At 40.9% G+C, this 26,575-nt stretch overlaps 2 protein-coding genes across 6 annotated transcripts in view; one reads left to right on the plus strand and one right to left on the minus strand.

Annotated features, from left to right (window-relative positions):
• The window catches only part of trioa (trio Rho guanine nucleotide exchange factor a), a 75,122-nt gene extending 55,369 nt beyond the window's left edge, over positions 1-19,753 (minus strand). For 4 of the 5 annotated variants that reach the window (XM_046059368.1, XM_046059367.1, XM_046059365.1 and 1 more), the window contains exons 1-2: positions 19,178-19,744; positions 1,668-1,718 (exon numbers count right to left, since the gene is read on the minus strand). In XM_046059368.1, the coding sequence (XP_045915324.1) occupies positions 1,668-1,718; positions 19,178-19,247 (121 nt within the window). In that variant the 5' untranslated portion in view covers positions 19,248-19,744. Of the gene's footprint in view, positions 1-1,667; positions 1,719-19,177 lie in introns of all 5 variants that reach the window. The other variant, XM_046059366.1, reaches the window with a different exon arrangement.
• Positions 19,754-26,021: 6,268 nt separating this feature from the next.
• Positions 26,022-26,575, plus strand: part of lg09h5orf49 (linkage group 09 C5orf49 homolog) — a 6,881-nt gene continuing 6,327 nt past the window's right edge. The window contains exon 1 of the mRNA XM_046058968.1: positions 26,022-26,109. The gene's annotated coding sequence lies outside the window, so the exon portion shown is untranslated. The remainder of the gene's footprint in view (positions 26,110-26,575) is intronic.

Below are 26,575 nucleotides of genomic sequence, written 5' to 3' on the forward strand. Positions count from 1 at the left end.
AAAAACACTGTATTTTATTTTACGTGTTTTTTCAGTGTTGTAAATACGTCCACTCTTCTCAGTCATCAATTGAGATTCAGGGCAAAATGCAGTCAACTGCTTGACACCTTTATCTGCTTTAGGACCAACACGCCATCTGGAGGTGACTATGAAATGAAATTTCAGCTTGCAGAAAGCACCTGATTACCAACGAATTACACAAATTCAATTCAATAATGTTGGGAGTGGTTCAGCATTTTAACCAAAACTAATGGGCAGACAGAAAAAAAAAACTGAAAGAGAAACCGTGATGGAAATGCACAAGCCTCCTTGCAAAGCACTCTTCAGCACATCTGTCAAGGTCCAAAGGCATTAACATCATTACATAACAGAACCCCCCCACCCCACCACACACACACACACACACACACATTGCAACCTACTCTACAGCCACCCAGTCAGACCAGTGGCTGTGAAGGCAAGGCCAGCAGATGGACAGGGCTAATCCCCCATCCCTCCTCTAAACCAGGAAGTGATAACTGGCAAGCAACAGGAAGCTTAAGGAAAGCACTGCCCGGACAATGTTTTGCAGACAGGCCAAACAGTAGCAATGAAGCCAAGTATTGTCTAGATATAATTGAATTCAAGTTGTTTTCAGTGCCTTTTTTTGCTGGCGCTAGAGCTGTCTCCATCAGGGCCCCAGGGCATCAGAGCAACCTGCCAACTCACTGTCCTCCTTTATATCTAGGGTTTGAGGGTTCTGATTTTTTTAAGGCTGATAGATTTGGACTAGAGTTACTAAAAGTCAATCATTTGTGTGTGTGTGTGTGTGTGTGTGTGTGTGTGTGTGTGTGTGTGTGTGTGTGTGTGTGTGTGTGTGTGTGTGTGTGTGTACTTTTCAGACTAGAAAGCCTGGTTCATAAAACATTAAAACTTCTCACTGAAGCACAGGGGAGTAGTAATCTTAAATATCAAAGTGGCCACATGTCTCCTTAAAATGTCACATCAGAGGCAGGAAACTGACTATCAACCCTAGATATCAACCCTCTTTTACTGACTATCAACCCTCTTTTACGCAGGAACAAAGCATCATAACATACATATTTTTGGATTGGTCAATGCTGTATTAATAAAAAACAGAAAGATCAAGTATGACTAAGACAAAAGGTCATTTTAGGATGAGCGAATGGCAAATTGGGTGAATAAATCATAATGGAGGAGACGGCAGAAGCAACCGGAAATCAAATCTAAAATCAAAAGATAATGGACAGAGGGCTGGGGGGAAAAAAGCAGGGAGAACGAAAGCTACAGACATCGTCCATCGCAACTCATCATGGAGAGCCTGCTGTCACTACAGAGATGAATGCTAGACACCGGTAGCCAATCACAGGGCGGGGAACATGGTATGTGATGGCCGGGGGAGAGGGAGGAGAAAGAGCGGTGGAGACAAAGAGGAAAGGGGAGTCGGGGAGATGTGTGACATTATGGTGACAACTGTCTTTGTCACTGGGAACAGTGAAGTTTTAATCTTGAGTGTGGTTATTTCTACTATAATAAAAAAAAGCAATTCTCTTCTACCATCGCCATAGACACAAAATAAAAAACAGATATGGGGAGGATGGAAAAATAGCTGCACATTTTTGAATCACTATGTGCAGGGTGTTTGGGTTTGTTTACGTTTGTTTTACCTGCTATCTGACTCGAGACATCTCCTTTTGGCTCTTTAGGGAGGGATCCATCTGTAGACACACAAACACAAAAAAACATTGTTACCAACATAGAAACAGGAGTGATTGAGCTCGAGTCAAAATGTCTACAACAGCAAAAGGAACAATGGAAACGAGGATCAATAGGACAATACAACAAGCCAATGACATGTTGGCTTTTTCAACAAGCGTAAAATAGGTTTTATTACAATGTGCGATAATTTATGGATTGTATGTAAATTACTCAACACCAGTCCCACTGCTTTGCTCACATGGTGGACCCGTCGCATCCAAAGCCAAACTTCCAAGATTACATGATGAAAATACTGTGACAACAGCCAGTAGCAGCTCTGCGATGCTTTGAGCTAACATCAGCGCGCCAACATGCTCACAATGACGATGCTAATATGTTGTTACTAAGCAGGTATAAGGTTTACTATGTTCTTCATTTTAGTTTAGTGAGTTTGCAGGCTATAATTTGCCATTTAGCACTGAAAACAAAGTATACACGTACCAATGTATGTTTCTTGACAATCCATCTAAAAGTTGCTGAGGCATTTTACTCCAAACCACAAAAAACAAATGACTATCAGGCTGACATTGCTGTGAGCGCTGGCGTGGCCTAAAAGAAAGACTGGCAGTCTGTACACTGCCACTCTTTGAGGTGATCCATTGTGCAACTATGATGGATATAGAAATCTGCTGCATTGCTTTCCAGCAAAGATCAACATTGTCTTAATCACAGAAAACTGTCTTAATTTTCTAAAGTATGAGCATACTTAATGTCACCGGTGTAAGAGAAGACACAACCCCTTATCTCAACTACGGAATCCCTTGTTTATAATTATTACATCAAGGTACCACCATATTCTGCTTTACAGTGGACCAGTGCATGCAGGAGTCATCCTCTCATCACCCTATACCTCATGACAGAGGTCCACTGGTTTCTCAGCCGATGGAACAATCGGCCTATTGATCCAGCCTGTGTGTGTGAGTGTGCTGTGACTGAGGGGAAGATACAGTCAGTGTCATGTGCTGTCAACATGTAAACGGGCTGGACGCTCGACTGGCTCACTCAGTGACACATCGCACCCTCTGTTCTGACTCAGGCTTCTTCCTTCCTGTTCTTGTGCTGCATTAAGGCCCCATCTACACTACTCCGTTTTAGTTTACAAACGGAGAATTAAAACGAATACGACCTCCGTCCACACCAGCGTTTCCGCTGCATTTTGAAACGCAAAACGGGGTCGGCAGCGTTTCTAAACTTCTCCGTTTTAGGTCTTTGTTTTCATTGTTGTAGTCTGGACGGGAGGTGCAAACGTAGCAAAAGGTCTCGAAAATGCAGTAGTGTGGATGGGGCCTAAGGCAGGGGAACAACTGGTGGTTGCACTGAATACAGGATCCGTATTAGCTCAAAAACATATTTCAACATTTTCTTTGCTCTACATACTTCCACAAGCAGAAGTACACTGAAGAAAGAAGAACGTGTAAACACACACTGTAAATGACCTTAAAGTATAATGTAACATTCACAATAACACAGAGGCCAAACTTTAACAGATTTAGCAGCTAACTGGCCTAATCTCCTACATGCATGCAAAATTAATAGTGTTATTATCTCACTATTTTCTTTAGTAGGAAATCCCTACTTTTTGGATTGCACTCAAAACATCTGTGTTGTGGATTTCTGGACTGGCACTGTTATTACCACCATCACTACTGAACCAGGATAATTTGGCAGTAATAGTTGGGAGTTGCAATGAAGTAATTGCTTGAGTCACACCTACAAGAGTCAGTGAAACCTGTTCTTAAATCTGGGGTAGGTAATGTCAGAGAAATTAGCATGACACAGATTTTGAAAGTTACCAAATTAAAAATACCCACCCCTTCAACAACTAACAAAAATGCTTATTAAGTAAATTACCTACCCCAGAATTAATGTAATGGTGAGACCATGAAATACAAATGCAATACAGATTATTGTATTTAAAGGCTTATAATATGGCTTTTACATCTCTGGAAAGTTATCATGCTAAAACAGGAGAACGTTCACGTTACAAACTATTTGAACGCCGTGTTGTGGTGATGTGAACGCCATATCCAAGTTGGAAACTTTTAATTACAGTTACCACAGCATGACATAAATGTGACAGTGGGGCAGGTATACACAAGAAATACGGGGACTGTCTGTTTAACAGGAGGGTCCAGGTTCAAGACACGTTACCAAGAAGCATGTGCCTTGCTAATAGGCCTAATGTTACAGACCCTGACCTCTGTTCTTCAGGGGCAAGAGAACAGAGTTTCCCTGAGAGGACCAATATACCTGTATCACATTAAATCACCCTTCTGTTTTCATTTCTCAGTTAATTCCATTTTTATGATATAATAGTTCTCTTCAAGGCAACTGGTTCCCTTCTGTAGTGGCTGCTAAAGTAAACCATCTTACTATCCAGCTTTAACAATATTTTGCTGGTGGCAATTTCCATTAAAGAACATAAAGTATAGCAGCACAGTAGACATAAAACTACACACGTGCAAACTTGCTGGCAACAACTGCCAGTGCCACAGGGGCTCATGAGGAAAAAAAACACACACACACACACACACACACACACACACCTAAACATGGCATGGGAAGTGAGGCATAAAGATCTCAAAGGAATGTTCTCTAAAGCCGTGTACCTGGGAGAACTTAACAGAGAATGAATTGGATGAAGGAGAAAAGAAGGGGAAAAAGGGAAGGCAAGAGAAAGACCAAACACCCACATGCTTCGCATATTTGCAATGCCAAAGATGTCCACTTAAGCCGCAGTGTGCAACAATGTAATACCAGACTACAGTAGTGGTTGCCCACATCTTATCACATTCTAAACAATAAGAGTTGTAGCCGAGCCAGAAGTCAAACACACATGGACAAAAAGGAGATAAAAGACACTGTATGAGTGCATACAGAAGACACAGATATACACACACACACACACACACCCCCCCCCCCCCCCCATCTCTCCATTGAAACATGCAAACACGCAAGATACAGTGAGCTTACCTGGACCTCAGCTCTGTTGAACACTGGCTGTACTGTCTCCTAAACTGAGCTCCCTTCCACAGACAGCTCTCTCTTGTCCCGACACACACTGTTTGTGTCTCTGAGCCCACATTAAGGCAAGACCACCCTTTCTGTGGGCCCCAGCATTTCCCTTCTCGGCAGACACACTCATCTTTGACTCATACACAAATAGGAAAGACCCCTTTTCATTTAAACATACCTATTGTCTGGCTCACACCGACTAGAATGAGGTGCAGTGAGCAATACCCTGCTGACAATCGCTACGTAGATACTGCCAGGGGGGTTTAGTACACATTTAAATGTCAAGAGCCAAGGACAACACATTTAACAATACCTAAGGGATCATCCATCTGCGAGGATTTTTGTTGCTTGGCACAGAGCTGTACAGATAGGCTACGGATGGAGTGTCTAAGATGCATGATCTCCACTTGTGAAATTCATGATCAAAATAGTCCACTTTGGGACAATGCTCCACCCAAATTAACTACTCTGGCCCTCCCTAACCACAGGCTAAGTCTTTGGCGCCAAACTTTGCATTTATTCATATTTATCGTTTTAAACCTGAAAACCTTTTTTTTTTTTTTTTTAAATAAATGTAATTCATGAAGACAAAAATGAAGAAAAAACCCACCCCACTGGTATTTACATACTGTTACATTTGAAGTTGTAAGCTTTAGAAAGCGTTTAGTGATATGTTTGGTGTAACTAGCTTAGAGCAGCTATCAGACTGCGCTTCGATATAAGATAGATATAAGAAAATGGCTACATGGTGCTGCTTCTTCAGAGCCTCCTCCAGCTCCACCAATGAAGGTGAATGCACCCACCATGGCCACCTCTGAAGAACAAGAACCTTCTGCAAGCAACCATGATGCAGCAGTTAACGTAAGAGCCAGCTGTGGCCGACAACCTATAGTCATAGATGATCTCTGACCAGAGACCAATGCAACCAAATCAACAGAGACTGGCTTGAATACAGGGTCAAGGCAGAAGCAGCATTTTGTTTTTGCTGTCGGCTGTCTAGCATCACTCGAAGGTCTCGGACACGATGCATTTGAGAGTGTGGGCTTTTGTAACTGGAAAAATGCTGTGGCGAGAGAGCGTGGATTTCATAAACACCAATCTTTAAAAGACCATTTCTCTTGCTATACAATGTGGAAGGAGCAGGAGAGGTGTGTCAATGCTGGAAAAGAGATTTCAACACTTGTCAATGCAGGCCAATTAAAAAAGAACAGGTATTATGTTTCCTCTTTCATCTGTGTTGTCTGGCTTTTGACGGAAAACCAGTTGCCTTTACGGAGGAAGATAGAGACTTTTGATAACATGTTGGACTTTTCCTCTCCTTACTGGACGATAAGATTAAAAAGGACAGTGAATTGGCTTCTGCTTTGAAAACAATCCCTCAAAACGCCATATACACCTGTCAGGACATGCAAAATGAACTCATAAGACTCAGCTGTGAGGTGACAGAAGCTACAGTGGAGGAAGGAGGCGACTCCTACTAGAGACGACCGAGCCCAGTTTCTCATCCACGCTGTTTTTGCCCTGTTGGATCCACCAAACAAGCTTCTACAGAGAGAAGAAACGGACTTGACCTGTTCACACAACGTGGCTAGTGAAACAGCTTGTGTACATAAACTCCATTGTGATGAGGAGTTATGAAAACTATTGAACACAGAACTTAATAGACTATACTACACTATTGATTCAGTGCTTGGAGAGATGGATCACAGTTTCAGTGAGTGTAACACACAGTTAGCTAGTGTACTTGTCGCATTAAATCCATAAAGTGACACATTTCTTGATGTAAAGGCTGTGATTTAATGGACCCATCACAATTGCCTATAATTGAGGTAGAGAGTAAAAAGTTGATTACGAGTTTTTTCGCTCACAGAAATGATCAGAGCCAATTGAGGGAGATTGGACTACACAGCACATCCTCTCAAAGTACCTGAATGTCCTGTGTGCTTTCAAACATTTGGCGCCTCCACAGCTATGTGTGAGAATCCATTCTCCGCTCGGAGAAACATTTTCTCAGACTAAAGACGTGTGATGCTACACAAAAGAAAGGGCCAGTTGGTGGAGTTAGCTTTTAAGAGGGAGCGGAAAGACACTGTCCTTTGGAAGTTCAACACAAACACTCAATGAAAGACGTGGCTTGCACGTAGGCTACATTTTGCGCAGAGAGGGTGCACAGTGTAGTGTTTGTGTGTGGAAGAAGGACATTGGAGCATATTTAAAATTTTTGCTCTGGGTTGGTGTGTTGGTTGGCTACAGCAAACTCATTATCAAGTACAGGCCTTAACATCATAGATTTCTCTGACGGCACGTCTACCCAAATGCCCCACCAATCCAGTTTGTTCTGACGCCAACCCTGTACTGAACGTCAAGTGAAACTAAAAGAGTTTTGTGTTTTTGTTATCTTAGTCTGTTCTTTGGAGTCAAATGTTCATTGCTGTGGAATTTATGTACTTCACTTCCCAGACACAACCTCTTAGTCAAACAAAGTGAACAGAACTGTGTTGCTTTCTGCAGATTTCTGTGGAGTTTCTGCAGCTTCTTTCTTGTCAATTCAGCCACGATGGTCATCAGTGCTCTGCCAACTATGCATTATTAAAGAGCCCACCTTTGCTACGGGTAGAGACATGTCCCTTTCAAATTTTTGTTGCACTCCTATTACATTGTCAGACTCATGACGGACAGTTTTAAAAAAACAAAAAAGGATCATTTTGGGGATTTAGATCAGCTATCGACCAGATGTGACAATCCACATTAAATACAGTTTGTCTGTCAGTGCCATTATAAAATGAAGTTTTCCGCCAGTTACAGTCAGTCACAGTTGGCTGCTGCCTGAATTTTTAGCACCACAACAGTTTCACCTCATGTACAAAATGGTCCCAATAAATTCAGGGCAATGTGGTATGAAGATTCTATACTTGGGGAAAAGAGACCACCAGTACAGGATCAGGAGTCTTATTGGCAGATATACTGTGTCTTCCTTGAGAACCTCTGATTTTGCACAAAAAAGAAAAAAATGTTAGTATGTTGTCGAAGTTAATGTCTTAGCAGAAACAGTGGCAGTGACGACAGCTTTTCTGCTTTCTGCCATCATGTTTTCACTTGTCACATCCTGACATACTGCTCTTACCGTTTTTGCTTAACTGCACCTTGTGGACAGGTACTGTAGCATTAATCTTCGCACACCACCAACTATCAAATGAAACGCAGGATTTGCACAGCTATATAACGTGGTGGCCTTTACTGCATTATTGACCCGACGTCTAATACTTTTAAACTGGAAGAGATCAAAACCTCGACCCCATGTCAGATGCATCAGGGATATTATGTTTAATCTTACAATCTTATAAAATTCACCTTCGGGACTTTTTTATTTTGATAATCGAACCAATAACTAACTAGGACAACTCTTGACTTGCCCAACTTATAAACTTATACGTATATTTGGTTAACGATGTTGAAGCTATTTCTTTGATTTGATTTAACTTTCTTGTACCTATTGTTTTTGCTGTTTATCTTTTTATTTTGCTGTGTGTAACTTATTATTTTTACTATATTTCATCTAGAGGATCTGTATCGTGGGGTGAGGAGGAACAGTGGGCGATTTACAATGTTAAATTATTCAATATGTGATTTGTCCAGGTTTAAACCATGCCAATAAACTGATTATTTTTTTTATTATTTTGAACCACCCAGCCAGTTCTTCTTCACTCCAGACAAAATTAAAACTTTGCTGAATGTCTGATCTATCATAAATCTATAATTAATAAAGTATTATTATTAAATAAATCTGTAATAAATAAGAGTAGATTTAATATATACGAAATATGAAACTGTGTATCATTAAACCGGTACTCTTCAATCCTGATGCTCAAGACTGACATTTTTCTTTCCAACCTTGTTATCATCTGCCCTTACCTGGGATCCCAGGTGCAAAATGCTCACCATTAGACACTGAAGATGAAAAAGCATGGCTCTGCCCTCAAAGCCACTGCTTTAAACTGCCCCTCAAGGTCCTCAGCAGCCCATAGCCTTTGCTTTAAGACACAAAAGGCCACTGACTTTGTTGTTTACAGCGGATCAATTTCTCTTGGTTACTGGCCCTTATCAGGAGAGAAACACAGAGGTGAAAAGTAGTCAGAGGAAGAGACAGAAAGAGAAAGTGAGAGAGATGGGGAGGGCAACAGTGAGATAGCAGTTTTAATGCACTGGAGACCAAAAAAAAAAAAAAAAAAAAAAAAGGAGTACAATGGTCTTTCAGGACTTGTCCTAGTTTGGTTCACTCTCTCTCTCCGTCTCTTTCTACACTCAAAATAGGAGCAGAGACCTGGCAAATCTTTCACACTGATCCTAATCAATTGCTAGCAGATACAATTCTTTTACTGTCCCCCTTTCATTAACCACTAAAAACTGCTTGGCACTCACATCTCTTCCTCTCCTCTCTTCATTATCTTTCCAAGGTCTGGTTCTCTCTGTCTTTGAATTTCACAGCTCACTTCTCTCCTTTCTCCACCTGCGCTGAATAGACTTCCTTATTTCCCTCCAACAGGACAAATGCTTATGCTCCTTTTACAAGAATGCGTAAAGAAAATGGTTATCTGCACACGTGATTTCATGGCCACTTGCAACCTGCGCACCCCCACCCTCCTCCCCCGACAACCTACCTCCAGTCTTCTCCTCCTTCTCCATCTTCTCTCCATTTTTCTTTTTGCCCCCTCGATTCTTTTCCCTCTCTAGTTCCACCTTGTTTCAAGAAGACAGCAGCGGGGCGGCAAATTTTCCCCGAGCTCACACAAATTAGCTCTATCACACCGGAGAAATTACTGAACGAAAGCAGAGCAGAGTAGAGGGAAAAGTGGGACAAGCTCCTTTTTATAAACACACAGAGAGGCGAGAGGTTTGCGTGTGTGTGCGTGTGCGTGTGTGTGTGTGTGTGTAGTACAGTTGTTCCTAAGAGGGGGTTTAAACAAGCCAAAAACTCTTTCATTTACACATCTGACAAACACCCTAATATTTCACTTCCCTGGTTAATGTACTAACAGACTATATTTGACATTATTATTTATATTATACTTTTAAATAACTTATCCAACAGCGGAAAATAGTACTAGCCAAAGCCAACTGGCACTCTCTAGCCCCTTTTCACTTCTCATTACCTACTTCAAACCTGACTGAATACCTTGCTCTGCTTGCCCTGATTCACAAGTATTCTGATTGACAGCTTACTGCATGAGCAAACACCTGCGTTTTTGTTTCAGTTTATTTTTGCAGGTGGATTGGAGTGGCACCAACAGGTAAAACTTTGTTTTTACTACATCCAAATGCAGCCTGTGATCCAAGACCATAGAAACCGCTCGTCACTATTTGCTCTTATCAGCTGGCCTTTGGTCTGATCTAGTCTGTACCTGGGCGGCAACCCCTGTGTCTGTTTGTGTGAGTGGTAAAGCCTCACTGATAGCAGAGGCCCAGGCCGACCTGGTTTACATGCGGCTTGTTGGTAAAGACACAGCATGGGCCAGACGGACACATATGGTAGCTAATGTTGTCATGGTGACAGAGCCAGCCTTGTTTGGTGGACATGAAAGCAGGATAGATAAAATGAGAGAGAGAGAGAGAGATAGTTATCTTAGCATAAAGACTGATAGCAGGGGGAAACGGCTAGTCAGGCTCTGTCCCAACAATCTGCCTACCAGCACCTCTAAAGCTTGTTTCTAAAGCAATGTCTTGTGTGTTTAATTCATACAAAAACCAAAGTTTAAAAAAAGACAAGTTGTTGATTTTTGGGCTTTGTAAAGGTCGGACAGAGCCAGGCTAGCTGTTTCACCCTGTTGCCAGTATTCATGCTAGGTTGGCTCCGGCTTCATATTTATAGGGTGACAGGAAAGTGGTTAACGAACTACTCATCTCACTTTTGTAAGTAAGTAAAGTAAATAGGCACATTTTCCAAAACATCAAAAAATTTCAATTCCACCTCTACGCCTACATACAAAAACACACACTAATCCCAGAGAATAATCAGATTAGATTAAGGTCAGCGTGTGTAATCCAATGAACTCTCATCTCTAACATGCCTAATGCAGTTAGAGCTGAGATCACACCATCACACACATAAACGAGGACAGGGACCGCTGTCACATAGCTCTGCCCTCAAACACGTCATTTATACATTCCTGTTTAAGGAAGCAGATTCGTTGTTAAACAGTTCTTGGCCAGTCTGCTTTCCGACACGCTCCATTCCATCACTGAGATGATCTGCTGCAATCTGCTCACTTTACTATTAATAACATACTGACTTTCTGGGATCAAAACATTGTGTACTCAGCTATACATTTTTACAGCATTTCTACCATCAACATATGGAAATTTTCCATTTCTGTGATGACTTCATGCAGGGCCAATGTTATTTGTCACCCTCTTCAAATCACTCCAAAAACTTGTCCTGCTTCATTGTTAAGCTGCAACAGGCCACTCTTCACATTGCCATGTATGGCACATCCAGAGAAAGACAAAAAGTGTTTACAAGCATCCGACTATCAGGGAAGTGAAGGTTACTCTCTCTGAAATGCAATCTGGTGCTTTTTGTTCTGCTTTTGGTTTGTATTACTGTGGTTCGCCTTAGAGTTCACACTGACATCATACACGCTTTGGGCTACAAACAACTCCAGTGCTGCCATTCATTTTACTTCATGGCTTTTGATGGCTTCGCTCACCGTGTTCTGATTGAAAAATTACAGTGTTTAGTCTAGCCAGACATCTGTGGGCCCGGGTTTTCCGACCATTTCGGCTGTGGACCCCAATCTGTGAGGACAAAACATTTTTTCACTCATATGTTCCCGTTGCAGTCCCCGTAATCTTTCCTTTGCATTAGTAATTTCTCTATTTGCATCAATAATTGTAGATATTGCTGGTAGATTGTTCCTTCATTTACATGTTGCAAGGTAATTCTGCAACTGATTCCTCCCTGGTCTGCCATGGTTATCAGCTTTTATGACCTCATAAGATTTCCTCATTTAACCTCAGTCTGATTGGTTCCAACCACTAAACCTAGTGTGGTTCGGACAGGAAACTGTTACTGCCACCATGAAAAATGTACCTCTTGGCCCACCTCATGACATTAAGTTAAAAAACTTAACAGGCAAACCCGGACTTTGCACACTGGAATACGTCATCGTAATGCCAAAGTAAACCTGACCCAGATGACCAGTCCTTACAAGCCTGTGATATGATACACAGATTAGCAACAAAGGCCTTAAGCGAGATGATGTAACGTGCCAGCTGGCATCATTACCACAGAAACTGTTTGACCAAACTTTTTCTAGGGAAAGTTAACTGAACACGGATGATCTTTCTGACCAACATGGCTTTACATGTAAAGCTGCTACAATCTACAGTGAATTATAACCCGAGTCTACAGTTCCCCTCAGCTCCATGAAGCACTTTAGAGTCTTTCAGCTCATTGTTCTAGTTTTTCATCCCATAACTTTACTGTTTTGGTTCACTCTCTTAGCTCTCATTGCATTGTTTTTGACCACAGCAGGCAGCTGTTTTTAGGAGAAAAACCTCTGTAAAACCACTCTACACTACCTGCTCAACACCAAACAGCGGTCGGACACAGTTAGCGACTAGCTGGTGAACATAGTGGAGCAGTTAGCTGTTAGGGGAGCTAAAAGGATAGTGAAAATTGGACTTATCATTCAACAGATGGCAGAAAACACTAATCCAAATGACTGCTAAGCTAAGTAGTAGTTGCCAAAGTGGTTGCTGTGGAGCTTTAATTCACTTTCTTTGGTCTGAGATTAGCAACTTTTAATATGTTTTTGTTGTGATTGCTCTGGCTGTTCTTTGCTGTCAGTGTAACTTTTGGAACCTGTCCCACTTTCAGACGACACTAAGCTTTACAAGTGGGCAACGTTTCACACAAGTCGCCCGATAGAACGCTGGACATTCTACAAAGTGATTTGTCAAACATAACCTTGGATTCCCTTTACTCTGGCACAAACACTCATATCACAGGCTGTGTGCGCTAATCCTGACCTGCCATGTCATTCTTCTCATTGAGCCGAGAACTTTCTGTGTTTGAACGCTAATGATTGACTAAAAACGTTGATCGTACTGCCACGGCCTTCAACAGATAATAATTCAAACAAGAAAAGGAAAGAGCACAATCCTCCCACTCAAACTGACTTGGCGGCAGATTGAGGGGGTTTGGCTTGCTCTGCTAGCTGTAATCTGCCTTTAAAATGTAATGCACCTGCATCTGTTATTATGGTTGAGACAGATTATGTGTTTACACAGCTACCCATGGGAAAATGAGAGTGATTTAAATGATTCACTCTTTACTAAACAACTGATATTGTCAGCACTGTTCTGCAATCTTCTATTCAAGAATATGTGTATAACAGGGAGAAGTTGTTTCAGGACAAACGGTCAGTCCACTAATGGTTTCCAAGTGTCTGCACTGCTCGCCTTGTTACCATGTGTTCAGTTTGTGCTGCATTTTAAGGGATGAATGCCTTTCTAACTGAAACATCAAATTTCTAATGCCACAATAAAGGGAACTGTTCGAGTAGGAGTGTTTTTTTCCCCATGTTTTAGCTTAATCTCCAGCCCTTTCTAAAAAGCTTTTTACCCGGCCATCCATTTGCTCTTGATTGAAGCTGCCTGGCTAAATAAAATCTCATAAAATCATCTCTGCCTGCAGCTGGCTTCCATTTATTATGTTCACTCCTCTCTACTGCAAAATACTGCCTTTACTTAGAGGTGTGTGAGGTACCTGATATACTGCAGCTGAGCATGTGTGTGGTGTAAGACGAGTAGAATGTAGACAAAATAATACTAAAAGACAGGAAGAAGATGAGCCGGAGGAGACAGAGACAGGGTTAGTGGAAACAGCACATCGAGAAAGTGATTGTGTGAGCGTGAAAAGCAACTGAGAGAGAACATCGGCTGCCTATGACGAAGCCCCAAGTACAGCGAATCACATGATGCCTCAGTGTCGAAAAGAGTTACCCCCGAATACTCAGCCTGAGCTTCTTAAAACGTCTTTCCAGTGAACTGATTTCTGTGCTCTAAAGCCTTTCTGCAGCAAAACTCTGCTCATTGTTTAATTAAAAAAAAAAAAACAGCTGCAGACATTTGGAGGCAGGGGAGGGCGATAAGACAATATATACTGTGAGACCATACAAGTTTGTCTACGGTCAGAGATTTTGCAAGGACTATCCTGGGAATGCACCGATTAAACTTTCTCTCACCCAGGTATCTCTACTGCCTTTAACATTTGCACGTGCAGACGAGTACCAATCTGATTTACCCAGATGACAGAATCTGTATACTTCACAGAGCGGAAATCATTATGATAATCTTTATCTAAGGTAACATCACACAAGGTATTGCTGTAGCGCTAAAAAACAATTGGCAGCCTACCGAGACTGAGTTAACATAACTGATTTTTTAGAGTGATACTGACAAAGAAAGTCACTATCTGCACCAATATCGATGTGGCGTATCGGATCGACGCATCCTTAATCCATCCCTTTAATATTTCCAGGTGTAGGTAAAATTGTGGACAACGTGGCAAATTAATAAGTAGAACTGCTTCATGGCTACGTTAGATTTTTGCACTAATGCGATAGAGTAATTTGATTTGTGAGGGTTTTTTAATAAAATGCAATTTGCCAAAAATATATTCATCATTTTACAGAAGTTCAGATGTACTATATCACAATGTATAAAATTGCACATATTATAACTGAAAATTTTGCGGGGTGTGGCTCATACTAGTGGCTAAAAGTCAGGATCTCTCAGCCTCACAAGCCTACCTAACTGTATGGAAGTACTGGACAGCTGGAGTAACCCTTTTAAATGGCAGGGTTTTTGGCAATTTTGGCTTGGGCTCAAATACCATGTTTGTACTCAGTTGTCCGTTTCCCTGTGATTACAAGTTCTTTATATCCTGTCATGCAATTAAGTTCAAAAAAATCTTTGTTATCAAGGAGAAAAACAAAGTGACAACAAACGTAGCCTTAAATCATTCATTTGCACTTATTTGTGATGCACCAATCCTCTTTGCTTCCATCCCATAAACACGGGATGATAAAAGAAATCTGCTTTGCACAGCATTAGGCTTTAGTCTCTGCTTTGTGTGTCTGACTTGGCAGATTTAGGCCTGGAGGAAACCTTTACTGAGGGACCTCGATCAGTCTCCATCTCCTGGATCAATATCCATTAGTCTCAGAGTGATGTGCGTGTGCATGCGTGTGTGTTCAGACCTCATCCTGGGTGAATGGGCCTGAGTCATAAATGCATGCTCTGGATCAAATTTCTCTCTCTCTCTCTCTCTCTCTCATGCATGACTGTTCCACTCTCGTTCTTGCATAAACACACATACACAGCAATGCTCATTCAAACATACAGACCAGCTTTGTGAACGGCGTGTTGCAGCCTCTAAACATTCATTCATGAAGGCCCGGCAGTGCGGATTTTATTTTCCCACCATGAATAACGCCCTACACTACCAACAAGTAATGACTGTATGAAATCAACACTAAATCAGCCTCTTAGTCATCATTGTAGCCAAAGATATGTTTGGAGTGGAATAACTTGATGATTGACAACATGCCACAACAAAACTCCCCATTTTGGAGCTTTGAGGCCAAGGTATTAATTCCAGTCTGGAAGACAGGGGAGAGAGAGACGAGGCTCTTTTTTTTTATTTTTTATTAGTTGTCATTTTGCATCAGGACGGAAAGGCCCAACACGAGGCAACAAGAATGAGGGAGGGAGGAAAACATGAAACAGACATTGGCAAATGAACACTCAGACAGCAGGCAGTCGGACAGAGAGTAGGGAAGAAAGTGAAGAGCGAGTACATGGGAAAGACAAAGAGACCAAATGCCGAAGGATGGAAAAAGAGATGAGGATGGAGCTGGGTTGAAAGCGTAGCCTGTGGCAAGATACTCAAACCTGTGCATGTCAAAACAAGACTCCCAGATCTATGAGGAGGAAGTTCATGAGCAAAAAAACAAAGAGGAGGGGAGCCTGAAAGTGACACTCAAGACTTCCAAATACCTTATTGTACAAATCTGTTGTAGACTATCTATACTCAGGTTTAGTAGTTTCACCACTGAGATTCTGAATCTGCAGTCCTTCAACAAGGATGCTCTAGGTAAAACAGTACTGGAGCCAATAACCATAGAAATTAGTTCAGTACCAGTTGGGAAAGATAACTAGAGATTGTGTACAATATGAACCAGACATAGAGCTCAAACAAAGTGCAGAACAGTGTTACTAAATGCATTTCTAATGTAGTTACGTGTTGTTTGGAGACAAAAGATAATGGACATGATTTACACACAAACAAAAATCTAATTACTGTTAGCCAAATCCAATCATGTTTACAGCAAATATTTGTCCATAGTTATCATTCATAGACTGTATAAAGATGGACAACGCATCTCTACTTCCGCCCGCTCTCAAACGTAGAGGTACAACAAACCTGAAGTAGCATCAAACAATAAGCAAAAATAAACAGTACTAACTGAGCTTCTTGTGACTGCAACACAATCAGTAACACGTTCCTCGTAGTCAGTGCTATTTACAGCTTCAACAAGGGGTGTTTGTGAAGAATACAAAAATATTATGCTCCTCAAAGATCTTCACGTAAGATGGTAGTTAGACTAAGAAAGCTGCTTATGGTAGCATTTTGTCAACAAACGTCATTATTTAGAGTTAAGTGCCAGTAGGCCATGTTTCCACAAAGTTGCGGATCCCAATACGTCACAGTCAAATTAAGGCTGTGGATAACATAAAGATAGCTGAGGTTGTGGACAGGTTTGTTGTGTTTAAAGGACTTCAGTCACAGAGTTACTGTGGTAATTACGAGAATGCTTCAAGTACAGACCAGACGGGCATGATATTTAAATGACACTTATTTGACAATCAGTGTTAAAATATTCTTGTGATTATTACACAGGCGGCAGATAATGGAGCAGAATATTCATTCTTGATGCTTCAAGTGCAGTTTTGTCAAAAACAGACATAGGTTTGTTTTCATTGTATCCACGCTATTTCAGTTTTATTAATTCAGCAGTAGCAGTCCCACCACTGCTAGAGGGTGCAACGAAAACTAATTATCTGTGTCATTGCTTCTCTCACACAAAGAAGTAAAGTAAATATACGGTTTAGGTACTCTATTGGTAAATAGAAGAGCTATTTCAACAATACATTCTCAAACTGCAGCCGATGGGTTTGGGGTAGTAAGAAAAGAAGGCATATCTAAACATTTTAATTATATAACAAATTAGCGACAGATCTGATTAACAATGAAGCAGAATGGCTGCAGCTGTGCACCATCAACAAAGCACACAGTTACAGAGTTACAGGATGCCTCTTGTCTCTCTCCCTAAGTGGAAGCCATCCGATCAGCTCAATACAGATACTGAACTTCCCTCTGTGCTTATTATCTCACTAGACACAAAACCACAGGAGCCAGAGGCTGGATGTCAATACTCTGCATTCTCGCCCTCATTTACACCCCCTCTAACTGTACTTCAAAATCTCAGTTCTTCCACTATGGCCCTACACATGACAATGCACTAGAACAGCTAACAGTGATTTGGCTTATGAGCAGTACCCACAGTGCACAATTAATGACTTATGCCACAGTTTAATTTATGATCACATGAGTATGCACCTATAACCAGGGGAAAAAATGACTTGCAGATACCATTACACCTATACTACACAATCAGCTATAGGTACATGGAGAAACTTGTTTTAAAAACACATAAGCAGTAAGCTACCAAAGTGAAGGGGGCGAGATGATGACACTGGCAGACATGACATCAAGCATTGCACGGCTTGCAGTCACTGAATATAGCTAAAGGGTTATCTGGCATAGGCAAGTGCAGCCCATAAGCTCACCAGCTTTTTCGTGCCAAAGACCCACAAATGGACAAGCATTCGCCCCATGGATTACCATTTCATTCAACCATATCCCAGGAAAGTCAATTAAAATATATTGTTAATCCTTTTACCAGATTATACTGTACATTATATGGGGGCATGGAAATTAATTAACACGGTTTCACTGTGCAAATTCTGCTGGATAAAACACAACTTCCCCATTATGCTTCTCAGAGCCTTTAAATCTCTGCTAGGACCCCTGAAATTCACAGTTTATGAGCCATTGTTGCAGCCCATGAAATCACTGTAGGCCCATGTTAGGACATCAAGTCAACACTCCTTGTTGATTAATTAGCTGTTAATAATCTGTACATGCTAGTGGGCATCATCTGATCCGTTTTGTATGAATAAAACAGTGTCGCTGACATTGTGGGGTTTTTATCACAACCAACAGCCCGTTACACTGTGGGCAGCCTTTTGGCCTTGATAGCTACGTTACACTGCTAGCTTACCCAGCACAGTGCACACCCAGGCTGAATGTGCCACGCCATGTATTGTTTACATAGCTTGGACAGTTGTGCTTTCAAAAACAGCACAGAAAATAGCAAACAATGAGTCAACGGACTAGTGAATTTAAAACAGGAACACATTATATATGTCTCCACTTAATACATCAATAAGCTTTTTAGATACACGCCAGCTTTGTCAGCTCACAGGCACGCTAGCGATGCTAAACTAGCTAGCATTTGTTAGCTATCCAAGCAGACAGGAGTCACCAAATCTGATTCAGGATTCACTAGCTTACAGGCTAACACTGGAAGCTAATGTTGTAGACAACCGTCCATTATCGGACAGCCCTAACCTGTTCTTTTCTCGTTTCAGCAGAATCTAACTTTACGGTCACTGCACTGGATTTAACCAAAATATGGCATCCTTGTTCCATTTTAACAGTGTAGTAATCTTAATTTTAAAAAGTCGCATTGTCGGGCTTCGCCTAGCCAGAGAACATAACGTTACATTGTTTTCCTTTCTCCTAATGTTTACTGGGTCAAACTTACATTCCACTTCCTCATTTTGACAGCAAACATTAGTGTAAGAGAGCTTAAGGAGCGCCATGGAAAGGGCAAAACATATAACATATTTTGAAGTAAAGTAACACAGAAAGCTAGCTAGCCAAGCTTTGCCAGATCTAGGCAAGAGGTGTCCGAAGATGGAACTCTGACAATTAGCTCTCTAGCTAACGTTGCCTGGCTTCACAGTCCAGTCGGGCTATCTGATGTTATTAGAGAAATGCTTTTAAGAAACCCATTTGACAGACTGGTATAATTATGCTGTTCGTTGCTATTTTTAGTTTACAACAACAATTCATCGGGTAAAGCGTCCACATCCTTCACTGTCTGGACTTCCAAAACAGCCAGCACAGACAATGTCCCTCATGTAGCTGGACCGAAGGGAGCAGCTCTCAGTGGAGCTCAGTCCGACTTCTCCACCTCATTTTGGGGCTTACCGGTCTTGAAGAACGCCGCTATGTCGCTGGCGTCCTTCGTAGTCTCCTCCGTTCCTTCCCCAGAGCTCATGGCTGCCACAACCCGAACCTGGAGCTCAGTATGTCCCCCACAAAATCGACAAAAAGATGGCACAAAATCACTTCTGTCCCGAAAAAAGCGTCATTAAAGACACACGGGTGGTTACGGTGACTCGAACTCGCTAGCGGTGCCATCTGCAGACCTCCATCTTGGGGTAACGTAATTGGAAACGATCAGCCGGGGGCACCGGGTTCCTCCTCGGAGTGGAGCCGAGGGGAGAGTAGCTGTAGCGCAGAGGAGGGGGGCGGGAGGGGCCGGGTCGCAGCTCGGTGAATCTCCGTAGGCTTTCGGAAAAGTGCAGACTGTGGGTCATCAAGGAACGAAGGCAGTCACCGTGTGTGTGCGCGTGTCCAACTTACAGCGAAACGTAAAACCAACGAGTACTGAAAGCTACACATGCACAAGAACAAGGCATCGTGCAGGCTGTCAGTGGTGATCAATATGTGAATGACAGGCATATAGTCTATGTGTAACTTGAGCTGTCTAATCTAGCCCAATTATGCGACACGCTGTTGGGCAAAGGCCACATTTTGGGAACATTTAACAGACCATGATTCATTTACTGTTGACGGTTTTTGTGACTTCTCAATGTAAAGTGGGCGGGCGTTTAATTAGTCATATTTAAAGGGAGGAGTAAAGCGATTGGTAAAGTCTCACGGATACAATCCAAACAGAAAAGGTCAGCTGTTCAAGTGAAGCTCTGTCACGGCATTCTCTATCCTTTGTGATCTGAGCTGTATTACTGATGCCATCTGCAGGTTTAGGCATGAACTGATGCTTCTGCTCAGTCACTTTCCAGTTAGAATATGGACACAGAAACGTGTGCTGACCATATTAATACTTATTGTGCATGATTTAACCCCATACTTTATAATGCCATCGCTGACTGACCCGCAGCTGCTAGAGAAACCATTCCTGTGTTAGAAACAATCCAGCCTTCTGAAGTGGTGGCAAACAGGACACAATGACTCAAACTCTGCGGAGACCCAAAGCCTGCAGTAGCCTATTACATTTCAAATTATATGAAACACAATGGAATTAATGATCAAATAATAAATGCGTTATTACAGCACGTGATGCTGTCATTTTGTTGATAAATCATTTTTTTAATGAGGGCTGACTAAATATTGGGTACACAAAATAATATAAAAAAACGGATCATAAAGCTGAATCAATAAGCAGTTTCAAAATTTTAGTGGACTGAATTAGCATAAACTATGCCGTACTTAATAAACTAGCAACTGATTATAAGTCAATATTTCTTTAAATTTGTGGAATAAAAACAGACTTTGGAATGAAAACAACTTGAGTAAAGTAAAATAAAATGTTGTAAGATCTCTTATAGTTAAAAAGGGTACATTTCAGAATATTGAGCTGTGTTTTAAAAATGTATTGTATTTTTTCAAAATTTTATTTTTATATCAAATATTTTGTCTGCAATTATTCTTTGGATTATATACTTCGTAATGTCCTTTATCCAATATTGAACAATTTGAGTCTCCATACATCCCTATCAGCAACAGAAGAACCCGCAACAGTGTTTTTGTTTGTTTGCAGCAGGGCTGGGGATAGTTGGGGGACCATTGATATGTCCAATATGTCAATTTTAGTGTTTGTACCACACTGATTGTGTCAGAGCCAAAACAGTTTATGCTGTAGTCTTTGTTCTGGTACAAATGTGTAGGTAGAGATGACATTATATTGTCCTTTTATAACTGGGGTTCAACATGGAAAATGACCTTTAGCTGTAATGCGTTCATTACAGTCAGTACAGGACAGCAGATCAGGCTTATTCCTCTGTCTTTCGCAGCTGTTAAACTCTTTTAAGCAGAAAGGTCGGCTCATTGGTGATATTTGACTGTAGGTGTACAATTCATGTTTGGATAACTGTTTACCTGTTATCCCATCTTAAGTCAGGTTACCCACCTTTCTGTATTCACAATAGACACTGCAGATTATATTAGCATACTACAGTACATAGAGACTTTTTTCAGAAGTTACTGTCAGTTCTTATACACAGCACAATGTAATAGTCAAGAGCAGTTCAAATTTTAATGCAACACAATTGATAATGGCCACTGTAGACACTAGTGACAAATGGAATAATGTTACACTAGTAGATTATACCAGCAGCACAAGTAGGGAAGTCATTGTAATGCCAGTTACACAGCAATATCTCTCTAAAGGTTGCTAATGTTAGCTAGCATTAGCTGCCATAAAGCATTGGTCATACCAGGGGACATAGCAGCAAAACCCCTGAGTGTATTAAATCGAGCAAGGGTGCGTTTCATGGCTTATCGATTCAGCTTTTAATTTGTGAAAGAAACATTATTTCTCCTTTAAAAAGTTACATAGTCTCGCATTAAATCATCTGCACAGGGTTAGTGACCTGATGTGCCACGAATAGAATTAATATCTCATTATTCCCAGGATCTTACCATATGAAGGCATCTCAGTTCAGGCAAAGATGCTTGTTCCACTGCTATTATGCAGAAGCTGTGCCAGATTGAAAGAAGGCTCCCATATATTTGCACTTTGAGTTCAGCTTGACAGACAGCTGTGCTGAATTAAATACAATTTTAAGTGTGATTACATTGACCTTTGACCATTGACCCTTGTAGACTTAGATTCATTGACCAAAGGTTTCTATATTGACATTATGACATATAATATAATTTGTTTTATGTGTCTGTTGTTCGGTAAATTACGTTACTTGTGTAGATGCTGATGTATTACTTGTCATCTCCAGCAGGTGGGAGGCTGATACTTGTGATCAATCGCCTTTCATACACAGACAAATAGTGGAAGTACCACCTCTTCTTCTCTTAGTTTTGAACAAGATTTTACTGACACTGGTGGCAACACAAGCAAACAGCCACACAACTGTCATCCCGTTTTCATTCAAATCTAATTCAACTCTGATTGGGCCGCAGAAATACATAGCATCATGTTCCTCTCAGTGAGCCCTCCACTTAAAATCAGCAAGTAAAGAAAGGCCACAAAGACAAACACTGAAATCTCTCATGTATAATAACCAGAACTTTTTCAACTTCAGCAAGAAATTTTGCATCCATGTCGCTCATAATCAGAAGCTGATTGGAAGTCACGTTGTTCTATTTACTATTGTAATATTGAAATCTTCTTCTCCAGAAAGGCCTGGCTTCATACTGATGAGGACTGCTCATAAATATATATAAACCTTTATTTAAACAGGAAAAGTCCCATTGAGACACAATTCAGTGCTTCTTTGAATGATATAAAGCATGCACAGAGAATAGAGATGAAAATGTACCGGTTAGTTCCATACTAATAAAACATCATGCAGATAAGAGCAAGGCTCAGTACCTCCCTTTAATAACTCAGGTGGTTTCACTCCTGCTGTGACTCCTGCCAAATAGCAATATATCCCTCTGAAATGTCAGCAGTAATTATTCCTGTGCTCTCAGACAACCTCTAAAATGAAAGAAAGCAGGTGTTGATCATGCACCGTCTGCCTCACTCTGTCTGTCTCTCTCACTTTGTCCACACATCTGTACTGTCCTCTACGTCACTATTGTTGGAAACCTCTTGAACTGCGCTGCTGAATCACCGGCAGTTTGTGTCAAAATCTGTGCTCCCCTGCTCTCAATGAGATACAGGCCTTTGTATTGTGGTTCTCTGTGTGTGTGTGTGTGTACGTGCATGTGTGCGCACATTGTGGTCTGGGCCAACTCACAGCGCAGTGAGTGGTGTCCTCTTATTGGTCACCCCCTGCTGTTCTGTCATAATTACGTGGAAGGAGAGAACAACAACAGCAGGTGGGACTGGCAGACACAAACACACACACAAACATGTATGTCACAGCTCTCCAAAATGGAAAAAGCTAACAGGTCAACTGGACCACTATGTGGACAATGTAAGCTTTCTCTCAATCCACTATCACCATCACTGTGTGCGACACACAATCTGTGTATTTGTTTTTGTGTATTAGAGGGTGATAGAGGGAGGCACAATAAACTTAAAGTACAGCACATTTATTTATTTGCATTTGCATTTTTTTTGTCACATTACCCCATTATATCAAAATACACACAATGCTGTTTTCTTTTTTCCCCTTCAAAATGTAATTTAACCCAAACAGGTTCAAGCAATAGTTCAACATTTTGGAAAATAGACTTATTTCTCTTGCCAAGAGTTAAGATGACCCAGCTCTGTGGAGAAGGAGAGAACAAAGTTAGTTTATTAAGTAAAGCAAAGAAAACAAAGACCAAACAAACTGAGAGACTCCGCGCCTCAAGAGCTGCATGTTGCTGCTGGCTGAGAGAGTGAGGATTTGGCGGCAGAGGAAGAGCCTTTTGTAAGGCAAGATCGGGGGCCACTGATTAGAGAGGAGGAGTTGGTTGATTGGGAGCCTCCTGAAACAAAGAACAAAAACCAGCTATAGAACACAACATAGATTATAACAACGATTGATACCACTCTCACGTCTGTTAAATATGAAGCGACAATCAGCACCCCATTAACTTAGCTTAGCATAAAAACTGACAAAAGGGGGAAATTGTTGATCTGGCTCTTGCCGAAGGGAACAAAATGAGCAACACCTCTGCTATCTCCTTTGTTTTATTTGTCCAGGAGCCAAATATAAAAACATTCACAGACTGCTTCACATTCACATGCTGACAAACTCAACAAACTGATCCTCAAGGCCAGTGATGTTGTGGGTGTGGAGCTGGACTCTCTGCCAGTGGTGTCAGAGAGGTGGATGGTGTCCAAGCCACTCTATGATGTGCTGGTCAAACACAGTAGCACTTTCAATGCAAGTCTCATCCCTCCAAAATGCACCACAGAGTGCCACATGAAGTCATTCCTGCCTGTAGCCATCCAACTCTTTATTTCCTCCCTCAAAGTGTCTGACACATGGACACTTTTAATGGGTCAGACACTGAGCAACACAGTTAGTTATTAAACTGGACCTTGTAGTGCAATGCTTCACATTCTGTGCAATATTCTCTGTTTTAATATTCAATCTGCTTCTATTTATTCACTACTACTGTTCATCACAATTCTGTTAATAATGTAAATATTGTACATATCCATACTCCTTTATATTTCTTTCTTTATATTTTTATTTAAACAGTCAATACAACATCAATACAATTGAGATATTTTTTTACCTACCAACTTCTATTATTATTTCTATTCCTTTATGCCTTCATGTGCAATGTGTGCAACCCAAGAACTTCCCCCTCGAGGATCAATAAAGTATTTCTGATTCTGAAACTCTAGGAAGTCACTGCGCCAAGCCAAGAAAAAGTTCTGCATGTAACCCCCATGAAACCAACTTTTGGAAAGAGAGAGACAAGCTGTTTCCCTGTTTCAAGTCTTTATGCTAACTATCCCCTGGCTGTAGCTTCATATATAACAGTCAAGACATCTACTCATCTAACTCTTGGCAAGAAAGCGAATAAGTGCATTTCCCAAATGACCGATCCTCTGTTTAGCGCACTTCTTACTGTCATGCAGAAGTTGTTTTGTGGCAACTTCCTCTTTCCCCACTGGAATCAATTTGCTAAGATTAACTTGAGATGCACCAGCTGTATCTTTGCATACTGCTGAGGGACTGTGATGTTATTTATATGTTATCTGAAGCCCCAGCAATTGGACTTTCTCCTGACCTATAACTGAACCACATCTTCGTCACTGTGCTTGAGGCAGAGTCTGTCCAGTGTTATAAATTCATTCTGCTGCCAGAGTTTCACAGGAGATGCAGTGAGAGACTTTCGAAGGACCTTGAAGGGACAAGTATTAGCATAAAGTAAGATACTGGTGCAACTGTGCAAGGATGTGCTATGACTTTATTTTAATATATATTAAAATCCTGTAGCAGTGAAGTAAAAAGAGTATTAGCTAACAAAAAATTTTCTGGGTATTTTCCTGTGAATATTGGCATTCTATAACTATAATAATATAATGTAAAACTATGTAATTCTGTCAGATCCACTGTATGATTTAGGTTAACAGTCTTACCTCTAAATACATCTGCTTAAATACACCCACTACTGCCTGACTGTCTAACTTTAGTTACTCACTAAAAGGCAGCTGTCTCTTAAAGTTTCACACACAATTTGGAAAATAGGAATTATTATACTTTTTGGTGAAGCGTTGAAGTTGCCAAGTGAAAAAACAGTAACTTTATCAATAATTGGTGGTAAAAGCCAGGCAATTTGGGTCAATTAACTTAATAATCCCCCCTATGGCTTTCCTCCTCATTATTTTCCTGCAGCAAAAAACAGCTCTGTGACTCCACAAAAGAGTGCATTTGTAATGATTTCCCAACAGGTCCCATGGTAAAGAGTGGCTTTCAGCTAAATCAACTGAAATGTGATCATTAAAAAAAAAAAGAAGTATGGATTCAGACGATAAAAGCACCCCGGAGTTGTCTAATGTTCCCTCAAAGCTTATAGTTTGGTAACCACTCTATGTTTCACACTGAAATAATAAAATGTGTTGCACCAGTCCTTGGTTTTCCCTAAGAACTTTGTATAAAGGATTGATGGACACTCATAATATTTGCCCCTATATGCATTTGAGTTTATGTAACTCTTTTAAACTCAACATTTTAGCACATTGTTTAACTTAATTTATATTTAACTATATCTTAATACACGTTTAATTTGAAAGTTTTTCGTTGCGTTGTCGCTTATAATGATAAATAAACAACCTTTGTACCTTAAAACCCTAAAGTTCAGGCAAACAAAGAGCCAGTGAAGGCACCATAATAATTGGAGCGAATCGACATCCTAGCAACCGAGGACGCCAGCCTCTGCGTCCTCCAACTGTGGATTCAGTTTTCTGAGTTTTTTATTACCTATATTTAGGGCCCGAGCACGACCGTGTGAGGTCCCTATTGAATCTGCTCGGATTATATTTTTTTTTTTTTTTTTTTTTTTTTTTTTTTTTTTTTTTTTTTTTTTTTTTTTTTTTTTCTGCAAAGTAGGCCCAAATGACATGGCCTAAACATACTCGAAAACTCACCAAAATTTGCAAACATGTCAGAACCGGTGAAAAATTTCGTATTCTACAAGTTTCGCACATGGGCGTGGCAAAATGACTCGCTAGCGCCACCTTGAAAATTGGAAATGATTAGCCCCTCGTTCACGTTCAACCTACATGTACGAAATTTTCTGGGGACATGTATCGTATCAAGACGCACAAAAAAGCCTCAAGAACCCATAGCCTAAAGTCAACAGGAAGTCGGCCATTTTGAATTTTATGGCCATTTTTGGATGATTTACACACTTCGTACTTTAACGAACTCCTCCTAGGGATTTAGTCGGATC

This window comes from Micropterus dolomieu, linkage group LG09 (genome assembly GCF_021292245.1).
Source record: "Micropterus dolomieu isolate WLL.071019.BEF.003 ecotype Adirondacks linkage group LG09, ASM2129224v1, whole genome shotgun sequence".
Lineage (NCBI taxonomy): Eukaryota > Metazoa > Chordata > Actinopteri > Centrarchiformes > Centrarchidae > Micropterus > Micropterus dolomieu.